This window comes from Bombus impatiens, unplaced genomic scaffold, assembly GCF_000188095.3.
Source record: "Bombus impatiens unplaced genomic scaffold, BIMP_2.2 scf_1274, whole genome shotgun sequence".
Taxonomy (NCBI): domain Eukaryota; kingdom Metazoa; phylum Arthropoda; class Insecta; order Hymenoptera; family Apidae; genus Bombus; species Bombus impatiens.
Window position 1 is genome coordinate 148,051 of NT_177693.1, and position 23,475 is coordinate 171,525.

The following is a 23,475-nucleotide window of genomic DNA, read 5'->3' on the forward strand; positions in this document are numbered from 1 at the left end:
TAACTCCCCACCAATGATCGACAATCGGCCAATCACGAGATCATGTAATCGAAAGGGTTTGCCATTCGAGAAACCCTGAATTTACGAGGGATGAGTTCACTGATCTGTGATGAAGATTTAATGCAATCCTTATTGTTTAATTATCTCGTTGAAATAAAATCAAGGAACTACTTTCTATGGTTTGTATCTTTAAGATTAAGTTTCTATACTATAGTTATAATATAGAATTTCTGTCATTTCATTCTTTTACATAAGATTCATTTCCTATTTATTATAATGCATCATGCAGATTTTGTCTTTTTTGCAGCATTGTACTCGTTGACGTCAGTAATCGACACAAAAGAATCGATTACAGTTGAAATAATCATGTCCTTAAGCCAAGAACGAATAAGTACTATTATTACTTTGTAACCAATTTGAAACATATAATAGTATTAAGAATAGACTAAATGCTTTGAAGTGTGTCGAAAGTATTTTATGGTTCGATAGATATTAACATAGATCGAGAATATAATGTACAATAACATCTTTACCGTGATATGACATATTTTACTTTATATGGATGTTTTCCATTTCGTTTGGCGAACAAACCAAACAGGGGTTCAAATTGTAAATATCCTCCCAATTACATAAAAGCGCGGGAGATAAAAATTCGTTGGACTTAATTGACTGCCAGTGGTTGATAAAATCTCGATTTATCATATACGATCATGCAGCGTTTCTACAAGACAGAGTTAACGTCCTTTTATCATCTATTTTGCCAATCAATTTATAGGTCACATAAAATTCAATGGAAAATTTCATTAAGTAGGTTTGTTTTTAGCATTTTTCCTTTTACATTATAATTATCTGACGGACAATATTTAACGTTCAATATTATCGTTTGTGTAACGTTCCAGATTTTTTCATCTCATATTATTATCAATCAAGTGATATTTATATCCATCGTATATTTGTTATGAATATAATTGCATATTTAAGAATGTGATACGTTTCATTAGATTCGATATGAATTTACAAGATAAATTCGGGGATAACTTCGCGGGAAGAAAGCGGTGCATTATTCGAATGGAAGAAATAAGAACAGTGTTACAAAGAAGAAGAAATGATCGTGGAAAAAGAAGAAGAGGAAATGGACGAGCTGGATGGCGTGTTTCGACTGCGCACTAGCGTTATCCGGCAATTGCTGTTTTTTTACTCGCTTGATTTCAAATGAAGGGGTACCACCGGCGAACTACATAGTGATGAAAGATATTCGAGCAATAGGCATGTTTCCATGCTGTCCCTTAGTCGGCGACACTCACGAGAAACCATAGTTTGACTTTCAAATCTAAGGGCGTCATCTGCTTTTTCCTAAATTTCAATCAGTATGTAATATTAGCAAAATATAATTATAAAATAAAATTTGAATAATTCGATTTTGTTACGTTTTTTTCAGTTATCAATATATTTGTTACACAAGACAAGTTGTTGCGCAATACAAATTAATACAAACGGCTAAAAGAAAAAAGGATGTGAAACGTGACCACTATCAGTAAGGCCAAGGGACCAACATCTTTCCTTTTCATAAGAGAAGATTATGTACTTTAAAATTAAGTTGCTCATTTTCTATTACTCCGTAGCTCTATAGCTCTTAAATGTTATAAAAATTGTAGTATATTTAAACAAACTTAGATAAAATTATGAAATTTCTAATACTGAAATATTTTAGGGAGTTAAATAGCTATTTGAAGCGATTCGGTATGAATGAGTCAATGATGATTATATTATTTGAAAACAAACCTCATATAGAGCGTCTAACGTTCCATGGGAAGGTATATAGATAATTGATGGTTAAGTATTCATCAAGTTGGATTTACGTGCGCTATAGCATCACACAAACACGCTAGGCATCGTCATCCGAGTTAAAAGCGGCTCAGCGTAGAGTTGCTACGTGATTCCCTGCAACGTTAGAAATTTCGGTGCCTTATGATTCGGAGAATTTTTTTATATCTAGTCCATACAGTTCTCACGTATATAAATACCGAGTAATGGCCTAATATAGATTTCACGATAAAAAATTGCGTAATTAATTCTTCTTAGTAATTTCTTTTTCATATTATAACGATAGCCTTTCATTGCTAATTGTTTAAACATACATTAATTAGTTATCCACTTGCTATTTATTATTAATCTAATCTTTTCAGTATAAACAAAAGACTTTTCTGTAATGATACTACATATTTACCATATATTGTTTAAATTAAAAGCATGTTCTAAAGATAATAAAATATTTTCGGAAACGTGATTAGCAACAGGTTTCGGAATTAGGTGAAGGATTACGAAGCTTACATACGCATGAGGATCATCGCACGAGCTCGCAAGAAAAACAAATCTGGACTCTTGCGTTAAATGATTCAATAATCAATGATACAGCGAGCTTTCACAGTTACCATATGGTACATAGCAATACTGACCCAAGCTTCTTATAATCTAGAAACGAACAATTATGTAGTTAAGAATCGCAAATTCTATTCTCAAATCTTTTCTAATTATTTTCAAAATACATTTTATAAATTTACAATGATAGGAAAATTTATAAGAAATTCTAACTACACAAGGATAAAGATAATTGCAGAAAGAAATATAAAAAATGAATTTATCTTCGTTATTTTTTAGATTCAACATATTATATTTAAATTAAGAAGTTTCAATTACGTCAGGTAAATCGAATGACTATCCATCAATGTAACTATTAGCAGGTCTTAAAGACAAAATTATCAAGCTTTATATTATTACAGCTGTAACGTAAGATTAAAGGCTGTCGACCGCAAAATATTTGGCAAAGTACCACCCCCGAAGTGTGTATTCCTTAAGCTTCATTTATTTTTGGAACGTCTTTACTGACACTAAAGATGTTCCATTTCGATCATAATATTAATAGCATGACTCAACATTACATGAAACATATGGGCATGCATAATATTTGTACAAAGTATACTTTTCAACGCGAGAATTGTAATTAATTTGTAATGTATTTTTAAATTACCAAAATTAAAGATTCTTAACTTGCAGCTCGCAAATGCATGTTTATTTGGAGGGAAAGTAGTAGTTAGCCTTGCTAATAAATTTATTAATGAATCATATAAGTAGGTCAGCAAATGAAACATATACGTGCGTAAGAAGATAGCACATTAATCATAAATTTTTAAGTCGGTTTGTGCAATTGGAAAACGATCTTTGGTGTTCTTTTCTTCATAAAAGCAGAATTAATTAAGCCAAAACATTGTTTTTTATATTATTTATTGTTAAAGGAAAGATCATTATTGTAAGATGCTTACAATTGGCAAATTTATTTTATAATTTATACATGACGTATTACATGAAATCACATTCATCTCAAACTACAGTTCAGATCGAAGATAATAATGAAAAAATAACGTATAGAAATAAACTATGAATAATATGACCGTGGATGCTTAGCTAACAGCGATCTATGTAAAATACAAAAAGTAAATCATAGACATTTTAGCTCTGATCCATCACATTGGTTTCATTCATATTACTACCAGTACAATCTTTTTGGATTATCTCAAAAAGTGGTTGTAAGTCGGGCGTCGATTTGATCTGCGTTACAAACTCGCTCAACGATGGATTTTTATCTAAGAAAAGAGGAGAAGATTAAGGAATCAAACAACAAAATTAATACTGATGCGTAAAAAAATGATTTTTTACCAGCATCTGGAATAGTTAACAATGCTGCCACGGCTCTTAATGCCGAACGTTTAAGTTCATCTTGTTTTTCATATTCCTGTTTGACCGAATTTGCTTTTACCTTCAGTGTACAAGTGCTTTTTAATGGTTCAACTAATCGTTCTAACCCTACATACGATTCAATATTTCATTAATAAAAATCAATCAATTTATAATTTATACTACATACTTACTCTGCAAAACTGCTGTAGGACATAATTGAGCAAGTCTCGCAGTCATTAGATAAGTTAACATCTTAATGTCATAATGATCTCTGAGACCATTCTCAACGTGATTTAAAAATTCGAAAACATCGAGACGATCCAAACAAGAGTCGAGTAATGTATACATGCACTCGAATGCTGCCTTTCTGAGATCTAAGCCATCATCTACTGTATGTTTGAAGGGACCCATTTCCACCTCTCTTATTAGTTCTTTCTACATTTAAATTGTTTCATACACGTAAAATAATTATTCAACAAATAATTAATTAAATAATGATAATTAATTAAATTGTTCCTTGTCGAATACCTTTATCTTAGTTTCAGCGTAAAGATGTGGTAACACGGAATCTAATAAATCTCTTATGAGCATTGGTTTATTGTGTGCTGCTGAATTAAATGCAACTAAAGCTACCCTTCTGACATTCAAATCGGGATCTTCCAAAGCAACTAAGAAACTATCCATACGTTGTTTTAACATAGCATCGATTTGTTGTGGCTGCAAAGAATTTCATAAAGAATTAAGTAATTTATTTTAACAAGTAAAACCAATGTATGAAATACCTGGTCAGAAATAGTAAATTTAACAGCAGTAACTGTAGTAGTTCTCAAAAGAGCAGATGTTGATTTTAATGACTCTTGTAATCTTGGCAGTAAAGTAGCGGGATCGATCAATGTAAGTTTTCCTAGGCACTCTGCTACAACGTTACGGGTACCTTCTTCCGTGCATTCACAATGCCTATACAAAAGCATCCAAATCGAAGGCACGAAATTTTGCAAATGAGACACCCCGGATGGACTAGCAGATTGACATGTAATTATCTGCAAGCCATTAAATTTTCAAAGTTTTAAATGAAAATAAAACAAAGCTTAAAATATTTAATAAAGGTTACCTCTTTCAACGAATGTAAAAGAAGATATTGACGCTTTGGTTGTGCCTCGATTTCTTTCAAAATGAATGGCAAGTATTTTGGAAGATTACCAACAGCTATGTTACCCAATGTATAACTAGCTGCTGATTTTACCTCCTCTGAATGGGAAGAGAATGAATTCAAAATTATATGTTTCAGAGAACTGATTTCACTCAAATCCCTAAATAGAAAATAATTTAAGTGACGTGAACAATTTGAAATCGACATAATAATATATACTTACACATGTCTACCTATTTCACCAATAACCAATAATGCAAAAATATGCTGCGCATCACTTTGAGGATTTTGAACGTCTTTCAGAAATTGCTCGACCACCGCTTGAGCTTCTTGATGCCATGTGATTGTTAATGCAGCTGCACATTTTGCGAGGGAATGATAAGCTTGTTTGTGAAGTACAGATTGACTGACAGGAGCTAACAACATTGAGAGCAATTCTCTGTAACCAAGACCTGGTATATCTGCTTGTACTAGTGCTTGGAAAAATTCCAACATCGAATTCAAAGCCACACCTAACACATGAAGAAGAATTCATTATTAATATTTTTATTATACATATATATCTTACATATTTTTTAGTTAAGTATTTAAATATACATTACCTTGTAAAAGTGGAGACTTCACCAGAACTAATATTTCTGGAAGGATGTTATCAGAAACCCTTGTAAGAGCAACTGGATGTAACTTCGCTATGGTGGTGAGAAGATTAAGGGTTAATTGCGCAATATGTAAATCGGTCTCGTTTAATAATGCTGGTAATTCTGTAGTAACCTAATAAAATATTCTATTATAATATGAAAAAAATATTCTATTATAATATTTTCCTATTTATTACCTTATCCAATAAATCAGCATGAAGAGTAGAGCTATAGTTTCGAACCAAGGTATCCAGAAGTGGAAGAGAACATAATTTTAAAGCCCGTTGATTTTTTCTCAGAAAAGATCCAAGAATTGGAATTGCTTCTTCCTGTAAAAAAAAATACAGTAAAATGAAGCAAATACAATAATATCAAAATAGTATAAAAATGTTTATCAAAACAAAATCTGAAGTATTAATCTGTAAAAAACAATATAGCGTACATACCATAATTTGATTAAGATCTACTCTTAGAGGAGACGCTGCTATACATGTCAAGGCTTTCACCGTCGTAAGTCGAGTGATCTCATTACGTAGTCTATCCAGGAATATAGGAAGGCATACATGCAATTCGTCAGACAAAGTATCTCCAAAATGTGCGAGAATTTGACCCATGCATGCGATTGCTCTTTCCTTTACTTCTTGATCGATGTCTGCTGTTCTCAGTCTCATTAACGTGCAACGATATATTTCCCCAGATAATGATGTAAAATCAAAGTAACATGTTTTATCTGAAATAATATTTATGATAACGAAATAAATTTTTTATTGATTCATTTATAAATCTATAGTCAAACAGATTTGTTTACCATGTGGCCTGATTACTTGCACAAGTTGTTGTAATACCAACAATGCTTCTGCTGTAATTTTATAAAATGGATCTCCGACAGCTAATATAATCGGTGGCGCTAAAACTGCCATATGAGCGTGAAACACTTCCGGTTGATGAGTTATCAATAACGTATGTACAAATGCCAATGTATCAATCTTCATATTGGATGAAGAATTTTTGTCTCCCAAAGAATATTGTATACCAGGTATCAACGCAGGTATATGATTACTTAAAGCACCGGGCAATACGAGCACTAATTCTTTCAGCAGTGAGAAACAATCTTGTCTCGTTTTAATACTTTTTTCTTTCATTTGACGATGAACAGCTTTCACGATTAATGGGACTTGTTGCTGTAGCAATGCAATAGGTCCATCATCATCTTCCATTGCATCTGGATCAAGAGCCACACCAGTAGCTGGTCTTGTTTGTCTTAGAAGTGCAATGTATGCATGGAAAATATCAGACTTTACATTTTCCTCCCTTTCTACAAAAATATAGCTATATTAGTAACAATTTAAATAACATTAATTTTCTATTGAACTGTTTTTACTGTATGCGAAAGATACCTTTAAATCTTGAAATCAAAGCCGGAGAAACAACTTTATAAAGTTCGGGAAGAAGCTCCCGTCTACTAGACACAACAGCTTCCAGGCACTTTGCAGCTGCCCTACGAACTTTCCAACTCATGTCATCATCATCTGAATATTCGTCTTCCGCGTCCTCTTCTCCATCTTCTTCTACTTCCATCATAATATCTTCTGCATCGGACATTTCGTTCATATCATCATCGTAATTGTAATTTGGGTCATATGTAATGTAAACCAAACAGATTTCTATAATCTAGCAAAGAAATAGAATTTAACGCAAATTTCTGAATAATTCTAATGAATCTAAAATGTTAAAATTACTTAAGAAAGTGTCCGCACTTTATTTATATGTGGAGTAATTTCTTTAGGGCATCTGTATACAAAAGATTCAAATGCTTGCAAACAATACTCTCTCAACTCATCATCATCCTCGTTACTATACTGTACAATTAATGGCATAACTTTTTCTATTTGCTCTCCAAATCTGTGACCTGCTTGACGACTGAAATTTGACAATAAAAATAGGATTTATATAGAAAAAAATGCATAGTGATTAGTCATAAAAATACTTACCAAATGGAAGCAATGCATTGTATATAAGTACGTATTACATTTTTTGCTGTTTGAGTATAAAGTCCTTCAAGTAGATGATCTACTAGTTTATTGTACAAATAATTGTTGCTTGAAGTTAGGAGATGACTCAATGCTATTATAGTACGCTTTCTAACTGCTTGACGAGGAGAAGAAAGTTGCGGCAACAATGCGGCCAAAATAGTGGAATGGAACGTAATTAGCAAAGCACCAAATCGAGACAATAAATCGGCCATAATATCGAGTGCTTCGAGTTGTACGGATACATCCTCCTGCTGTATGTAATAAAGAATTATTTCTTTTATTCTGAATATGTTATATAAAATATTATTAATAACTTTAAGATGAGTTATTATAAGTTTGAAAACATTAATTACTTTTTCTATAGCACTACTTAGTCGGCCGGTTATTCGTTTACAAACATTCGCGACAAGTGCACTGGATCCCAAAGGAAGCTCAGATATTACAGTCTTCAATCCAATACTGGAAATATCCCTTAATTGTTCTTTATCTGATACCATGTTAATGCATAAGGCATCTACAATAGTTTCCACCTGGTACTCCTTTACCTTATTGACTAGTGGGCCCAAACTGAAATCGGACACGTTTCTGTAATCGTGTCCAAATACAAAGAAAATCTTGCAAACATAATATGCGTTTCAAACACACAAGCAATTACATATATTCAATTTTTAAAGAAAAACAACTAATGCTAAAAATTAACACACAATATTATTATGAAATTTCAAACCAAAAAATTCACATCTAAATCTAAATATAAGTGTACCATTTTACAGCAAGATTTTGTACTTCTCCATTTTTATCCTCTAACAGTTTTAGAAGCATTTTCACAACTTTACGTTCTGAATCATCATCCAGTTTAATATTGTCTTTTTGGAGTTCGCTCATTAAATCATTGGTTGCCATAAATCTGAAGTCCTTATCGGTGGATGTCATCTAAGACAATAAAATATGAGTTAAAACATCGATATAAAACCAAAACAATGAATAATATTTTGCAACTAAAATTACTTATAAAAATAAGCAAAGAATGTATTGTTCCATTTGATAATAAAATATATACTAAACTAATCAAATTACTAATAATAAACAATATATCAACTAATAATCATTATACATATATAAAACTTTGGATTATTCCAATGAAAGATAAAAACAATACATATATAATATTATCTTAGTGACAGCTGAAAACACCTTTGTTTCTTGCTGACAATGAATTCATGAATCTGTACATTTTTGGCCATGTAAAGTATATAATGACAAAATATTATATTGTAATTAAAAAAAAAAATAATATTAAACAAGCATAATATCGTTATTCGTACTGAAAATTAAAAAATCATTGCTTATAAGAATAATTGCATATTTTTTTAAACAATAAAGCGAGGTTATGTAGAACTTCAATATCATCACCGGATCAAGTGTTAACATCCTCATCAATTTTATCTCAGAATAAAAAACGATAGGATTTTCAGCATATATTTCAAAAAATATGTCAAATACCTTTTCTAGCAGGTTTGCAATTTGATAGGAAACACTAGCCATGATTGAAAACTTTTTTACAGCCGGTTACAGTTGTCGTTCCAATATTTCACGTTATAATAAAACGAAAAGAAAAAAAAATTACGAAGTTCCGTCGAAGCAGACGACACTGAACTTGGTTACGTTTATTCGATAGAAAATCGCGTTAGAAACTGTATTTTAATGAAATTTCACTGTCGGCAGCATTTCAATACTGCGAAACTTTACCGCAACTTGGACTGCCAAAATTTTGATAGGAAATTGCGTTCCTAAACTCTATCAAACAATAACCGCTGAAAAGAAACATCGCAATATAGCTTCACGATTGGTTCATTTCTCTCTGACGCGTTTTACTTCGCTTAAATGGTTTTTTACACTTTGATATTCTTTTACAAGTTCGAATGACGATAATTGTATCTGCGATCTAAAGAGTTAAATAAAAAAGGTTAATCCTATTAGGTTATAAAATAAATGATCCTTCATTTATGATAATTTTATTTAGACATACTACAATATTATCTTTTAAATTATAAATACTATACTTATGATATTGATCACATTTCATATGTTGAGTAAAAAAATATATTTAGTCTGCTTTGTATTTAATTTACTTAATTTAATTCTACTTTCAGTATTTAGATGCTTGTGTTGCTCATTCTTATCTTTTTACTTGTCTCATGTTAGTTTAAATTAAAAATTCTTTGCTGTTCATTGTAATAAAATATAAAATACTTATACCCAAACTGGTTTAAAGAAATAAATAACCTTTTGTACTGACAAATAACACTATGATAATACCATAACAATTTAACAACAATGTTGCACATCTTTAGTCCGACTTATTTTCTACTACTTGGCTAGGACCTCCACCAGCAGCTCCCTATTATTTAAAATAATGTGTTTTATTATCTAAATATATTTATTGGTAATACCATCATTATATACCTGAGCTTTTGACAAATCTTCAGATTGATTCACAGAACCTTGGTTGAGAAAACATGTAATAGGCTTCTGCCATTCTGGAGTTTCCCTTGGATGATACGGATTACCACCTGAATAACTCTTTCCTAAAATTACGATTGTTTTAAATTTTGAAACTATACCTTTAATTTAATAAAATTATAAATCTTACCTTTGCTACTGCTACCTGATTTCTTAACTGGTGTACTTTTCGTAGTTTTATGTGGTGCTTTGCTACCAACAGCTACAAATAATAAATATTAATGAAACTTTCGTAAAATTAATTATCTTCTGGTACTCTAACAATTAAAAATAATAATATAACTTGAATAAAACTACAAAATATTTATCAAACATAATAATACAAGTTTAAATTAACAATCAAAACCAACTGAAATGAAATAACAAAGGAACGAAAGAAATTTTTTAAATAATTTACTGAAAAAAGGTGAATTTTTAACAATTTGTTTTACCTCTTGTAGGGACGCGATCCGCCTTTGTTCTCACCATTTTGTAAATATTAAGGATACAAATTGAAAAATATAAGAAAATAAGTGACTTTAGAAGATTTCGTTATAATACATTACACGATATTCAAAATGAATAACCCCTGTCCCTTATTACTTGTTACTACCAATCGCAAATAAGTTGAGCATCAAACAGGAAGGCCAACTTCAAAAGATCCTAAATTAAAAACAAACTACGAATGTTACTACATATTTCCTCTGATATTTCTTTTCAAATACTTTAAATTAAATTTGTAGATAAATGAGGAGAACAGTCGTCTTATAATAATAGCATATTTTTATTGAAGAAAATAATTATTACCAATCATAATAGTTGCATTTAAGCAAAAATACTTTTAAAAGATTTCACATTTGAAGGAACATGATAAATTTTATTTGAAATATTTTTATGTTATATTTAAAATAATATTACATTTACTAATCGATAACTTTCTTTTTTGTACAAATTTCTTCCAATAAATTAAATAATAATATAATTTATTTAACGATGAGATATATTTTGTAATATATATATATATATATATATATATATTTATATACATATATATGTAAACATAGATGCAACAATACTATATCATAATTATTTCATTACTATATCATCATCATATCATGTCATAATACTGATACGTTGTAATCTGATTATTTCGCAATGATATTATGTTTCAGGGAAGCAAGAAACGTGAGCATCATCTTATTTTCGACTCATTAATAAAATAAAAACAAATCAAAATTACGTAAAATAATTTATATATGTATACATATAACTACATATGTCTATGTTACATTAAACAGGCCCTTTTTTCTTTTCAAATGAGATATGACAATCATATCTCGCGTAAAATCTCAATTATAACAATTTTTTGTGGATGATTATATAAAAGGTTTCCTTTTTTTGGACAGCAGTAGTCATGTACTTTTTGTTAACATATATGTAAGTTGTGAAAGAATATCGAGTACACTTTCGTGCAAAAGATATAGCTATGTCAGTAAGTGTATATTGTATAACTTAATTTTAATACTGAATCACAGAAACCCCCGTTAATTGGGTAAGCAATAAATTACATTCTTGAAGAAGTCTGCGTACTTCTTGGGAACGAATTTGTGCTTGCATTGAGAAGGAAGTAATTCAATTGTCTAGTATTTTTTGCAATATTTTAGATGTAGAAGAACGTAATTAAATACAGGTTTAGTTTTTTTTCTCAAATGTACAAATCCGTAATTAAAAATTACGATCACATTCATCTCTTTTTAAAAAGAATATAAATGTTTCAAACATCGAGCAAAACAAAAGCTTCAATGAACTTTCTTTCCATTCCACTTATAATAAAAACATATGTGAAGTACTCAAATGTAATTCTAAAGACAACACAGATGTGACATTCGAAATTATTAATCTAGTTATTACTTTCAAATGTTGTTCCAAACATTTAGCAATATGAATATACCCTCGAAGTTCTTCTGATAATATGCAAATAACAATTTTTACTATATTTATGAAATCGAAGGTATTTCAAAATTAACGCTAAGATTTTCAGATTGTGCTAATTTAACAATCGTTGATAATTTAACCGCAACTCGGGCAGCTTCATCAAGATCATCTATTGGTACAATTTTTAAACCTGCATTTGCAATAAGAGCTTTTGCTTCGTCTACATTTGTACCCTGAAATGGCAACAAAATCATATAAAATTAAATTTATGTCAATTACTTCAATAAAGTAATAATATGTATTTAGAATTATACCTGTAATCGAACAACAACAGGAATTTTTAAGCTAAGTTCTTTAGTTGCAGCAATAATTCCCTCTGCGATAACATCACATCTCATTATTCCACCAAATATGTTAACCAAAAGAGCGTGGACCTATAATTGATATAAAAAAAGAATATTTATCAATCTTATCAATATTAGAAATAATAGAATCTATGTTATGTGAACCCACTCGTGAATCTGATGTAATTATTTTAAATGCTTCTTTCACAGCAGATGTAGACGCACCACCGCCTACATCTAAGAAATTAGCTGGTTCACCTCCATGCAATTTTATGATGTCCATAGTAGCCATAGCTAAACCAGCTCCATTTACCATACAACCAATGTTACCATCAAGTGCAATGTAATTTAAATCATATTTAGCAGCTTCAACTTCTTTAGTATCTTCTTGACTCCAATCTCTTAAGGAAAATAGTTCTTTTTGCCTAAATTCAGCATTATCATCAAATCTGCACTTGCAGTCCAAAGCAAAATCTGTATATTAAAGAATGCAATTTTTAAATGTTACTCTTTATAATGTATAGTGAATTATAAATTTTTAAGATTGAACTTACATTCTCCATTAACATCTTCTGCTAAAGGATTCACTTCTAATAAAAGAGCATCTTTCTTAAGAAACATCTTATACAGGTTCATGATGATGTTAGAAATATAATCTTTAACATTCTGAAGTCCAAGTTTAACAACAATTCGATCTGCTTGCTCTTTCGTAATACCCTTATGTATATCAATGGGCTCATACATGATAGCACTAGGATTTGTTGCAGCAACCTCCTCAATATTTACACCACCTTGACTTGAAGCTATTATGACTGGACCCTCAAATAAAAAATTTTTTAATTATATAAGCTGCTCTTCCATTCATTGAAATTACATTTATTTAGCAACTTACACCAAAGGCTCTTTCCATCATAACTGCAAGATAGTATTCTTTACGAGGAAACATACGTTGTGTAACCATCACTGCATTGCATATCCTACCTGCTTCACCTGTCTGTTTAGTAATTAACAATTTACCTAACATTTGACTGGCTAATTTTTTTGCTTCTTCTGGTCTATAAAAAAAAAAAAAGAAAAATTAATGTAATGCAAAGCATACATATCTATCATCACCTGGGCATAATAACTTACGTTTCACACATCTTTACACCACTAATGCTAGTTCCTTTAAAATGTCCCTTTCCTCTGCCACCAGCTAAGACTTGTGCCTTCAAAACAATATCTTTGGTCTTCAAATCAGCAGCAAGTTTGGCAGCTTCATCTGCAGTTTTAGCAACTCCAAATTTAGGAGTTGGAACTCCAGCTTCATTTAATAAACTGTAACTGATGTGTTCATGAACATTCAAATTCCTGACTGATTGCTTTACTAAGTTGGTTTTGCATCCCAGTATCTATATAAATGAAATAGCAAAAATGGATCAATAACAATAAATAAAGCTTGTGTAACATATATGATAATAATAGACATTAATTGTTTAATACAGAAGAACATAAAGAAGAAGAGCAAAGAAGTACAAAGATCAATCAATGGTAATGACCCACATACTTCTAATCGCATACTTGGCACTTGTACTTTATTTTGTCTTTGGTAAAGAAATACTCTAACTAATCAAAACAAGAGAAAATAACAAACAGTGGGTATAGTTATTGAAAACAAATGATATAAAATTGAATACTGAAGATGATAAAAAAAATGCCAAAACGCTTTTTAAAAAAAAAAAAAAGAGTAACTTCGTAACAAAACGAAGTAATCAATAGTGATGACAATCGATTATTCGAATTTCAAATTTTCAAAAAGAATGACAGTTCTTGGTAATTTGACAAGTAGTGTCATTTTTCACGTAATTGAATAAATATTAATTAAATACGAATGTACAGAACAGAGTCAATGACCAACGAATCAAAGGTTGATTGTGAAAATGTCCACGCTCATATTGCACAACTGTCATATTCATATTTCGTAAAAAAAACTTGGTTTAGTGCAAGGCCACAATCTTTGGCTTCGAATCGCTTGACCCTGGCGCTCAATTTAGCAGACTACAGATATCTAATATGGTGATTATACCACTTATGAATTATTGGCGTAAATATCGATGGATTCGTGAAAATGGAATAAAATGACATAAATGAATAGGAATTATCGTAAACAAATAATATAGTACGACACGAAAAATAGAATATTTAATGTACCTTTGACCCATTGAATCGGGTAAAATTTTCAACGATTGAGATAGTCCGAGACAACATGGTGGCCATCTTACTAAAGCAGTGGCAGTGGACTGCCAAAAGTGCCAAATGTAAGCTGCGCTGTCTACGCCTTCATGTCCCCACCTTCCTTGATGTTTCCTGTAAAAACATGACGCAAACTCCACGGTGATGCCGCGATGGCAGCACTTCTTTATATTTATTTGAATTTTTTCTGATTTAATTACTCATTCGATTTCTCTCTACTACTGTATTCCAATTTTGGAACATTTTAATTATAGATATAACATTTCAATAATAAGTTCATTGTACAAGTTTTGTAAAAGTTATTATATTTATATGTGAAAAAAATATATTTAGTTTGTTTTGTATAGTTAATTTAATTCTATTGTCGCCATTTAAACACTAGTATTATTCTATTTTATCTTTCAGTAGTCTTGAGTCAAAATTAAGCATTCTTTGTTATTCATTCATATAATTATAAAATACCTAAATCTATATAAATATAAAGAAAAGTAAATCATTTTTAGTACTGGCAGTAACAATTTCATGATTACAATTCTTAGAAATTATGATACAAAATAATATATTATATTCGAAACTAGAATAAATTATTATATTATAAATTTCGAAAAAAATATTTATTCTTTACAAACATATTTACATCCACATAAATTTATATAATATAAAAAAGGTCAAAAAGGAAAGACATCTAATATTTTATAATATCCAACTTTTGTTGTCAGATATAAAATAATAAATATAAAATAAAACGAACATAATAATTATATATATGTATGTAATATATCTTTCAAATTGTGTCTAAAAATATAAAAATTTATTTCACTTTTACTTCTTCTTGCTTCCGACTTTAGACTTTTCTGCCGATGTTTCTTTGGATGTGAAAGAAATGTCCAAGTTCATAGAATTTGCAGCTTTTATTATTAAAGATAATTTTACAACCGATTCAGCAGCTTGGGCAAAATCATCTACGGAAATAACTTTCAATTGTGCTTCCCGTATCAATCGATGAGCTTCTTCTACGTTAGTTCCCTATATGATTAGATTAGACTAGTATAAGAAAATTGTGTATAATTTTTCCTCATGTATTAGTGATAAATTACCTGCAGTCTTACAACTACGGGAATATTCAACTGTAACTCTTTGGACGCATTGATAATACCTTTTGCGATTATATCACACCTCATAATACCACCAAATATATTTACGAAAATTGCTTCTACCTAAAAATTGGTAAAATGGTTTTAAACCTTACATTACGTATTTTCAAACTTACTGGCAAAAGATATAATTCGAATATTACTTGTTTTAAATTTTAAGTACCTTCGGATCAGAAATTATTATTTTAAAAGCTTCCATCACAGCTTCTTCAGTGGCACTACCACCCACATCTAAAAAATTAGCTGGCATACCGCCATTGTATTTTATTAAATCCATAGTAGCCATCGCTAATCCAGCACCATTTACCATACACCCTATATTTCCATCTAAAGCTATATAGCTTAAATTAAACTTAGATGCTTGGACTTCGTTAGGATCTAGTTGTGTGAAATCTTGCAGTGCAAATAGTTCCTTTTGTCTGAACTCTGAACTGTCGTCAAAAGAACATTTACAATCTAAGGCAAAATCTGAAAATACGTAATACTTATGTTATTAACTATCTTTAATTTAATAAAATGAATTCATTGAATTCTTTTTTACAACATACATTCTCCGCAAATATCTAATGCAAATGGATTAATTTCAAGTAATAATGCATCTTTCTCGATGAACAACTCGTAGAGATTACAAATAATTAACGATGTAATCTTCCTCTCCTCTCCTTCTATACCTAAGTTATCCACAACTTGATTTATTTGTTCAAGTGATAAACCTTTCATGATATTCACTGGTGTATACGATATAGCTTCCGGATTCGTGGCAGCGATGTCTTCGATATTTACACCGCCCTGTTTAGATACAATTACAACAGGACCCTGTAAATCATATTTAATTTTTACTTTTAATAATAAATTCAATGATAGTTACAATTAGACTGCAGATATTTATGCATTTATATAAAGCTATACAAGAATGTGCACAAACACAAAATTACATAAATTATCAAAAGGAAAACAAATGTTATGACATTCAGAAAATAAAACCTTCTTTCAAGTTAAAACTCTTTATCTGTACCAATAAAAATATGAATTTGTACAAAGATCCACAGTCTAGTTATAATGAAACGTTGCAATTTACATCAAAAGATTGTTCCAACATTACTGCCATATAATATTCTTTACGTGGGAACATACGTGTTGTTACCATTACTGAATTACAAATTCTACCAGCTTCTCCAGTTTGTTTAGTTATTAACAATTTACCTATCATATTATTAGTCAAAGTCTTTGCTTGTTCAGGCCTAAAAATATATGTCAAATACAGTGTATCATAAATATAATAACATTATAATAGAGTTGATTTAATTGATTAAACTCACGTTTCACACATAACTACACCGCTGACGTTGGTATCTTTAAAGTGCCCCATTCCACGTCCACCAGCAAGAACTTGAGCTTTCAGAACAATATCTTTTGTCTTAAGATCAGCTGCTATCTTGGCAGCCTCGTCTGGAGTTTTGGCTACTCCAAAAGGTGGAGTTGGAATTCCACTATTTTTCAATAAAGTATATGCGATATGTTCATGAACTTGTAAATGTCGAGTTTGTTGAACAGTGACAGAAGTACGATTTAAAAACTGAAAATATTTTCTTTGATATATTTGCATTTGTTGTATGTGACTACTTAAAATAAATACTGTTACCTGTCTTCCTATTTTTCTAACACAAAATGATGTAAAAGACGAGAGTCTAATGGACATATTGCCGGCAAATAATTTTAAACAATTTTATTGCTATACAAAATGAGTTTTTCTAACACATTCACATTGAAAATTGTTTGGCTTTCCAAGAGGGTGATTGTGAAACAATTATTGTAAATGTACAGAACGTTATAGGATGTTTTTCTTGTAAAAGTATTATACCTTGAATTTGTAAACTTATATAAAAAATGTGACAAATTCAGTTAAATCGAGTAGGCGATGAATGTTGAATTCTGAGAGACACTGTATTTATAATTATAATACTACATTATAAAGCAATATTTTTACAATCGAAAAGTATTTCAGTAATAAATTCTTTAACTCTTATAAAAATTATTGCATTTATATTCTAAACCACGTCGCTGTAGTTGGATGGTAAATTTCAATAAACTATAAAATTATGTTTGATTAAATATAGCTTTCATAGTGTAATAAAAATCCTACTTTTTATATGTGTATAGATAGAAGATATATATATTAAATTATGTTAATAAAGTAAAATAAAAAAGTTCAATTTATATTGTATTTCTATGTATATACTATATATACTCTGATTATGATTTCCTTATAAGCACTTATATAACAACTATTAAATACGTATAATAAAGAAAAGAAATTCATTCTACATTATATTTATATTTCATTGATATATCATGTTCAGTATACTCGAAATGTGAATAATCCTTGTACCTATATTAAAAACTTATTCCACGACTCAGACTTATACTTATTTTGAGAACTAATTAAACATCCCTAATAAAATTTCTACAATTTTTATAATTCGAATATGGTTATAGCGTTCATTCTTTTTAATAATATTATACTTTGTCTCTAGATGTACTAAACTCGCGTAATTGAGGCCACATTTTTCAATAAAATATATTAAGTGTGATAAAAAAATAAATCTGCCGAATTATTATTACAGCATAGGAATATATACATAAAAACGAAATAAAAATGTTACTAAAATATTTATAAAGTAACAAAGAATGAAATATCTTTGTACTAATAAAAAGTTAAAATCTATTTTTAATATTAAATATATATATATATATAATATAATATTAAAAATATTGCAAATTATCTTTTCATACAAAAATTTACTATAAATTTCATCTTCATATGCAAATCAATTTATATTGAACTTTTAAACTCAAATATGAGTTAATAATGAGTTAATGATGAGGTAATATTAGACATCGAATTTATTATGAATTCATTTTATCATGAATTATGTAGTTAATATTTTGGAATATATTTCAAACTTAAATGTTTTATGCTTTAAAACTTCAAAATAATTTTCATATAGTTTTAATATACAAACGAAAAAATGGGGAACATTCGAGTTAAATAAATTGATTTCTACTTGATGTAACTTTAATATTAATGCAATTGATAAGAAAACATTATACCTAGTATCTATTTCAAGCATAAAATTTCTGGCCTCAACAGTCTTATATTCTAAATACAAAACAAACTTTCCTTCTTCAATTTAAAAACTAAATCTATCATTAAGCGTTCTTCCTGTAACGCCGAGATTTCCGGACAAGCTATACATGACTTCGCTGAAAGTACGATCATCGACATCTGGTCTTGCGTCTGATGAAGGAGTGTTGCGTGTACGAGAACGGGAACGCGATCTTGACCTTGAACGTTGTCGACTAAACATAGGTGATCGACCAACCTGAAATTTATAAATTCCACCATATTAAATTATATAAATTACACAAAACTTGATTTTTTTTAAATTATAACTACCAGTAATATCTTATTAATCATTTTTATTATCATACCATATTCAAATTTTGTACACTTTGTCTAAATGGAGACCTTCCTCTTGGTAATGGGCGCAAACTGTTCACAGCACTTCCGTTTCTGCTTGGGGTAAGAGTAAGAGGGCGTTGATGCGTGCTAGGACTGTACTCATTTCCCAATGTATACATGAAGTTTACATTTGAGTTTGTATTTAATCGCGAGGAACTACAACATTGTATAATTTCAATAAAATCCCAATATAAAGTATAAGATTTTGTAATTGAAAATAAAAAATAATTTACTAAAAAGTATTTCAAATTATATGAACTTAATTGTAAGCTACTTAAAACAATAAATGTGAAGACATTTAAGCATACTTCATTCTCATTAATTTTTGTTCATATTGTGCACGTCTTTGTGCACGGGCAATTTGATCTGATCGTAATCCACCAGTAGTAAAGCGACGTTGAGAAGTTAAAATTTGTTGTCTTCTATCTGTGGATCTTTGTTGGAGTGATAATAATGATTTCCCAGCTTGTGGAATCTACAAGAGAAGAACATAATTAAATTAATGTCAAATTAATTACGTTTATGATTTATTATCTACAATATTAACTTACTCTGAATTGGTTTTGTAAGGATAATCTCTGGTTCTGTCTTTGTAGCAGCAATTGTTTTGCTCTTTTAACACGATTTCGGTAAGCAATTTGAGCAGGGCTTTGATATCCCAGTCGATTATGAACCGAAGTTGGATCACGTAAATTTGGTAAACTGTTCGTTCGTTTTAATGGAGTCTTATTATTTGTAAAAAAGCCTCCTTGTGTAAAAGTCAAGTTTGTGCGACTTCTACTTCGAGTCAGACCAAATCTATTACCACGACCACGGCGAACATTAAAAGCTCCTCGTGTATTAGGTTTCTGATTTAATGTTAAATTACTTCGTGATCTAGTTAAACCACTGTTTTTCTTATATCGTTTTCTCACAAAACCACCACGCACATTATTATTATTGTTGTTATTATTGTTATTTTGCCCAGCTTGCCATGTTTGCTCTTTTTTAGCAGTTCCAACATTACGCTTTACTCTGGTACCTCTACCTCTGAGTCCACTTCGCCCTCGCACACTTCCTCGAGTGCGTTTAGCACCAGTTTTTCCATTAGTAGCCCCGGCCTTTTTCTTTTTCTCCTTTTTCTCCATCTTTATGATTTCATCTTAAAAGGAAGAAAATTCACAAGGTTTAGTGAGCGTACAGTCTTATCAGTGCATGAAGTTAATTTGTGTTAAGCTTTAATCTGGAATATGTGAAAAATTTCCTCTTGTATGGATGATGTTGAAGGACAACTCAATATGGCTAATTCAGTTTCTATTTAATTCTTTTAAGTATATCGATCTTTTTCGATATTTATTTTTGTGAATTGTTTCCCTGATTTTCTTCCAATATGTGTATATACTTTCAAAATAATCTCACTGTGTATGGTCTATGTATACACATACATCTATCAATTAATTACAATGAAACTTAAGTAGAATATAACTTGGAATTTCTGTGTTTATAGATCAGCCTTTAAGTTTAAAATGTGTTACTAATTCCTTAAATTATATCAAATAAAAAATAACAATAAAAATCACATATTCTATATTAAATAAAAAATAACAGATGCAGTGAAACACTGTACTTCTGCAGATGACAAGGACACTTTAAAATACCATTGTTTTGTATAAAATAAATAAATAAGTAAATAAATAAATAAATAAATAAATAATATATATATAGGAATAAGTTTAATCAGATTATTTTCATATATTTTTCTTTCATAATGCATTACTTTAGAATTATATTTGTAACAAAAGATTCCATCTTATGAAAAGGAAGTATTTGTTGCTACATAAAAGGTATTATTGGCTAATTTAATTAATAATAATAAATTTCCACATGTATTATATTCTTTATTTTCTTTTCTTTAAGATATTTTTAACTAAAACTAAATTTTCGTGCATATTAAATTGTTTATTTTATTTTATTTCTGTACTTAATAAATGTCCTTTCTCTCTGTGTTATTTTCATTGTGATCTTCCGTGAGTGTTTCAATTATTTATATACTGATGCATAAATGTCATGTGTACTTTCTTGCATACTGAAGATTCTTCATACTTTTGTAATTCTTCACACTTTCTATATCTGCATGTTTATCATATTTCAGTTTTTCTCTTGATTCAACGCATATCTTCAAAATATAATTTTTATATTATATTGTCTGTTTTAGTCTGTTCTTCCATTTCAATCTCAATTTAACAAAAACATGTCATTCATTGTTCATTGACAAAGGAAACAGACTATCTATATTGCTATTAATATTGGTTATTATATCAATTATATTTGAACAAAATTATAATTGAATAGATCCATTATTGATGTTTTACAATAACATAGTGGCATTATTTCTGATAGATATCTACTTTCAGTTGAAGGTAAAGTTTTTCCAGTTGGCTTCTCTTATGCAATTAGTATGTTATCCACAAAATTTTCCACTACATAAGCATCATAAACCAATATTATATTGCCTCCATTGATGTGTTGCTTGTAGACAAAAGTTTGTAGATTACATAAAAATTTCTCTCATTTGTTGAAGTAGATGCCTTCGAGTCTTACATCAAATTAATAAAATCCAGTTATCTAATAAGTCATTTAATAACTGATTTAGATATAACATTTAATCACATAGATGCTTCTTCTTGCAGTTTTATATATCTTGGTTGTTTAAACGATCGCACTCTGTCGGGCTTCTTATCTTTAATAATTTGTTTAATAAAAATGCTTCTGTTAATTCTAAATAACATTTGACATATCATGAAGTATTCATTTATATACAATGCATGTTTTTAATTGACAAATTGCGAACATATTTAATCTTAAACTTAAATTATTCTGGATTGCACACTTGTAACATACATAAATACCATTTTCATTTAGAATTTAGTTAAATTCTCGAATTCAACGGCGATTATTATTTGTCGCAGACATTCCATATACTTTCATAGAACGCGTGATGCGTTCAAAAATAAAATCGATTTGAAAATTTTCAGCGTGTTTTTATCTCACGTATAGTATGTAGCATCTCTCAAGTTCATCAGATGAACAAAGAGAAACTCGAGAAATATGATATAGAAGAGATAAAAATACGACTAAAGTTATGCAAACGTATATCCCACGTAATGAGAAAGTTGACTTCTTTTCCGTAAATCATGAATCATAACTTCGGTTGTGTTATTATCCAAAAATGTTCAGGTACGTAAATTTTCCATTCGACAAATTTCTCGAGTAACTGGTCAAAAATTGTAAGAAATCCCCTCACCGCCAATCCTACGTAAATCATAGTATTTTTCTCAGAATGTATAAATTCTTCATGGCGGATATATCTTTCTTCTTCTTTACTACCACTGTCGTTAGTAGAAGCCTGTTATCTATTTCGTTTCTATTTCGTTGAAATTGAATTGGTTCTTTTGAAAAAGTCCGGAATTCATATACACTTGGTTATTCGATCATCGGTATAAATAGCGGAGACATTTTTCTTCCAGCGATTAGAAAAGACACCATACATCCTCTCATAAGTAAACATCGATTAAAATATGTCTGCCTTTTTTTTGCTTAATAATTAATTAGGGAGACGAAACGATCCTGTATCAAAAGTTGATTCATCGTCTGACACAGATACGTTTCTTTGTTTTATTTTCTTAGAGATCTATTTACCATTTTGGATGTTAAATGAACGAAAATAAATGTGGATATATATCTACGTTGTATAATTTTCATCGCCATTTTGAATTCGTGCAAAGGAAGAAACAGTTGCCGTACGCTCACCCAGGACTATCAGCAAAACTGCTAGATTTTCGAGACTCTGGCCACTTACCAAGCGACATGTTCACTTTCGCATCAATCTCAGACATATTTCGTTCGTTCTGTTTTTGTCTTTGTTATTCTTTCAAACGCGAAAAATACACGAGGACCGCAAATAAATCACCCGAATACTATCACCGTAACGTCACCACAGACCACACGCAACAATACCACACGACGCACGGATCGCGAATGAACATAAATGGTCACTCACAGGAAGTAATTGCCAAATCGTACCGGAAGATGTCGCTTCTTTCGCACCGCGAAAATTCCGAATGGGTCGGTTGCTACCGATGATTTTCTTATTAATACACTGCGGATTTTTATACATTTTTATATTTTTATGAACATAACTAAGGAAACGACTAAATTTGAATATGACACTTTGAATATTTTGTTGCACC

At 30.0% G+C, this 23,475-nt stretch overlaps 5 protein-coding genes and 1 long non-coding RNA gene across 8 annotated transcripts; 1 reads left to right on the forward strand and 5 right to left on the reverse strand.

The window, feature by feature from the left end:
* Positions 1-47: 47 nt before the first annotated feature.
* Positions 48-1,371, forward strand: LOC112213789. Its single transcript, XR_002947697.2, has 3 exons — positions 48-179; positions 308-470; positions 1,002-1,371. It is a non-coding gene; the product is annotated as an uncharacterized LOC112213789 (long non-coding RNA).
* Positions 1,372-3,274: 1,903 nt separating this feature from the next.
* LOC100742571 (cullin-associated NEDD8-dissociated protein 1) lies at positions 3,275-9,354 on the reverse strand. 2 transcript variants are annotated; one of them, XM_003493580.4, is made up of 17 exons: positions 9,060-9,354; positions 8,320-8,489; positions 7,910-8,123; positions 7,515-7,807; positions 7,281-7,443; positions 6,921-7,194; positions 6,332-6,838; positions 5,970-6,253; positions 5,721-5,852; positions 5,488-5,656; positions 5,109-5,397; positions 4,847-5,045; positions 4,518-4,775; positions 4,264-4,452; positions 3,927-4,170; positions 3,715-3,861; positions 3,275-3,641 (listed from the first exon to the last, which is right to left on the reverse strand). In XM_003493580.4, exons 1-17 carry the CDS (start codon positions 9,099-9,101, stop codon positions 3,508-3,510), a joined length of 3,708 nt encoding a protein of 1,235 aa, XP_003493628.1. In that variant the 5' UTR covers positions 9,102-9,354; the 3' UTR covers positions 3,275-3,507. The 2 variants fall into 2 exon arrangements, with proteins under 2 accessions (XP_003493628.1, XP_012247351.1); XM_012391928.3 differs by lacking the exon at positions 9,060-9,354 and having other exon boundaries at positions 7,910-8,141; positions 8,320-8,458.
* A 466-nt stretch (positions 9,355-9,820) lies between these two features.
* On the reverse strand, positions 9,821-10,710 carry LOC100742686 (PCNA-associated factor). The gene is made up of 4 exons (XM_003493581.4): positions 10,511-10,710; positions 10,210-10,281; positions 10,023-10,144; positions 9,821-9,957 (listed from the first exon to the last, which is right to left on the reverse strand). Exons 1-4 carry the CDS (start codon positions 10,545-10,547, stop codon positions 9,907-9,909), a joined length of 282 nt encoding a protein of 93 aa, XP_003493629.1. The 5' UTR covers positions 10,548-10,710; the 3' UTR covers positions 9,821-9,906.
* Positions 10,711-11,377: 667 nt separating this feature from the next.
* On the reverse strand, positions 11,378-14,687 carry LOC100742806 (succinate--CoA ligase [ADP-forming] subunit beta, mitochondrial). Its single transcript, XM_003493582.4, has 7 exons — positions 14,528-14,687; positions 13,469-13,728; positions 13,230-13,392; positions 12,892-13,156; positions 12,507-12,811; positions 12,308-12,427; positions 11,378-12,226 (listed from the first exon to the last, which is right to left on the reverse strand). The coding sequence occupies exons 1-7, from the start codon at positions 14,591-14,593 to the stop codon at positions 12,056-12,058; spliced, it is 1,350 nt and encodes a 449-aa protein (XP_003493630.1). The 5' UTR covers positions 14,594-14,687; the 3' UTR covers positions 11,378-12,055.
* A 639-nt stretch (positions 14,688-15,326) lies between these two features.
* Positions 15,327-18,388, reverse strand: LOC100747945 (succinate--CoA ligase [ADP-forming] subunit beta, mitochondrial-like). Of its 2 annotated transcripts, none has more exons than XM_012391919.3 (6): positions 17,043-18,388; positions 16,802-16,964; positions 16,272-16,539; positions 15,887-16,191; positions 15,667-15,786; positions 15,327-15,595 (listed from the first exon to the last, which is right to left on the reverse strand). In XM_012391919.3, exons 1-6 carry the CDS (start codon positions 17,420-17,422, stop codon positions 15,392-15,394), a joined length of 1,440 nt encoding a protein of 479 aa, XP_012247342.1. In that variant the 5' UTR covers positions 17,423-18,388; the 3' UTR covers positions 15,327-15,391. The 2 variants fall into 2 exon arrangements, with proteins under 2 accessions (XP_012247342.1, XP_012247344.1); XM_012391921.3 differs by having other exon boundaries at positions 15,462-15,613.
* A 329-nt stretch (positions 18,389-18,717) lies between these two features.
* LOC100742922 (protein kinase 4) lies at positions 18,718-23,283 on the reverse strand. The gene is made up of 5 exons (XM_003493583.3): positions 23,085-23,283; positions 19,798-20,387; positions 19,555-19,721; positions 19,216-19,402; positions 18,718-19,106 (listed from the first exon to the last, which is right to left on the reverse strand). The coding sequence occupies exons 1-5, from the start codon at positions 23,119-23,121 to the stop codon at positions 18,915-18,917; spliced, it is 1,173 nt and encodes a 390-aa protein (XP_003493631.1). The 5' UTR covers positions 23,122-23,283; the 3' UTR covers positions 18,718-18,914.
* Between the last annotated feature and the right edge of the window lie 192 nt (positions 23,284-23,475).

Excerpts from the sequence above, each read along its gene's own strand:
- LOC100742922 (XM_003493583.3), bottom strand. The coding sequence starts at position 23,121 with ATGTCTGAGATTGATGCGAAAGTGAACATGTCGCTTG. Across the intron at positions 20,388-23,084 it reads GAAAGTGAACATGTCGCTTG|ATGAAATCATAAAGATGGAG; the intron begins GTAAGTGGCCAG and ends CTTCCTTTTAAG. Across the intron at positions 19,722-19,797 it reads CCTTACAAAACCAATTCAGA|ATTCCACAAGCTGGGAAATC; the intron begins GTAAGTTAATAT and ends CTTCTCTTGTAG.
- LOC100742806 (XM_003493582.4), bottom strand. The coding sequence starts at position 14,593 with ATGGCCACCATGTTGTCTCGGACTATCTCAATCGTTGAAAATTTTACC. Across the intron at positions 13,729-14,527 it reads CCCGATTCAATGGGTCAAAG|ATACTGGGATGCAAAACCAA; the intron begins GTACATTAAATA and ends TCATTTATATAG. Across the intron at positions 12,428-12,506 it reads TAATTACATCAGATTCACGA|GTCCACGCTCTTTTGGTTAA; the intron begins GTGGGTTCACAT and ends TATCAATTATAG.
- LOC100742686 (XM_003493581.4), bottom strand. The coding sequence starts at position 10,547 with ATGGTGAGAACAAAGGCGGATCGCGTCCCTACAAGAG. Across the intron at positions 10,282-10,510 it reads GGATCGCGTCCCTACAAGAG|CTGTTGGTAGCAAAGCACCA; the intron begins GTAAAACAAATT and ends TATTATTTGTAG. Across the intron at positions 9,958-10,022 it reads AAGATTTGTCAAAAGCTCAG|GGAGCTGCTGGTGGAGGTCC; the intron begins GTATATAATGAT and ends TTTAAATAATAG.
- LOC100747945 (XM_012391919.3), bottom strand. The coding sequence starts at position 17,422 with ATGTCCATTAGACTCTCGTCTTTTACATCATTTTGTGTTAGAAAAATA. Across the intron at positions 16,192-16,271 it reads ATTAGATATTTGCGGAGAAT|ATTTTGCCTTAGATTGTAAA; the intron begins GTATGTTGTAAA and ends ACGTATTTTCAG. Across the intron at positions 15,596-15,666 it reads CCGTAGTTGTAAGACTGCAG|GGAACTAACGTAGAAGAAGC; the intron begins GTAATTTATCAC and ends CTAATCATATAG.
- LOC100742571 (XM_003493580.4), bottom strand. The coding sequence starts at position 9,101 with ATGGCTAGTGTTTCCTATCAAATTGCAAACCTGCTAGAAAAG. Across the intron at positions 5,046-5,108 it reads GGTGAAATAGGTAGACATGT|GGATTTGAGTGAAATCAGTT; the intron begins GTAAGTATATAT and ends TTTTCTATTTAG. Across the intron at positions 4,453-4,517 it reads AATTTACTATTTCTGACCAG|CCACAACAAATCGATGCTAT; the intron begins GTATTTCATACA and ends AATTCTTTGCAG.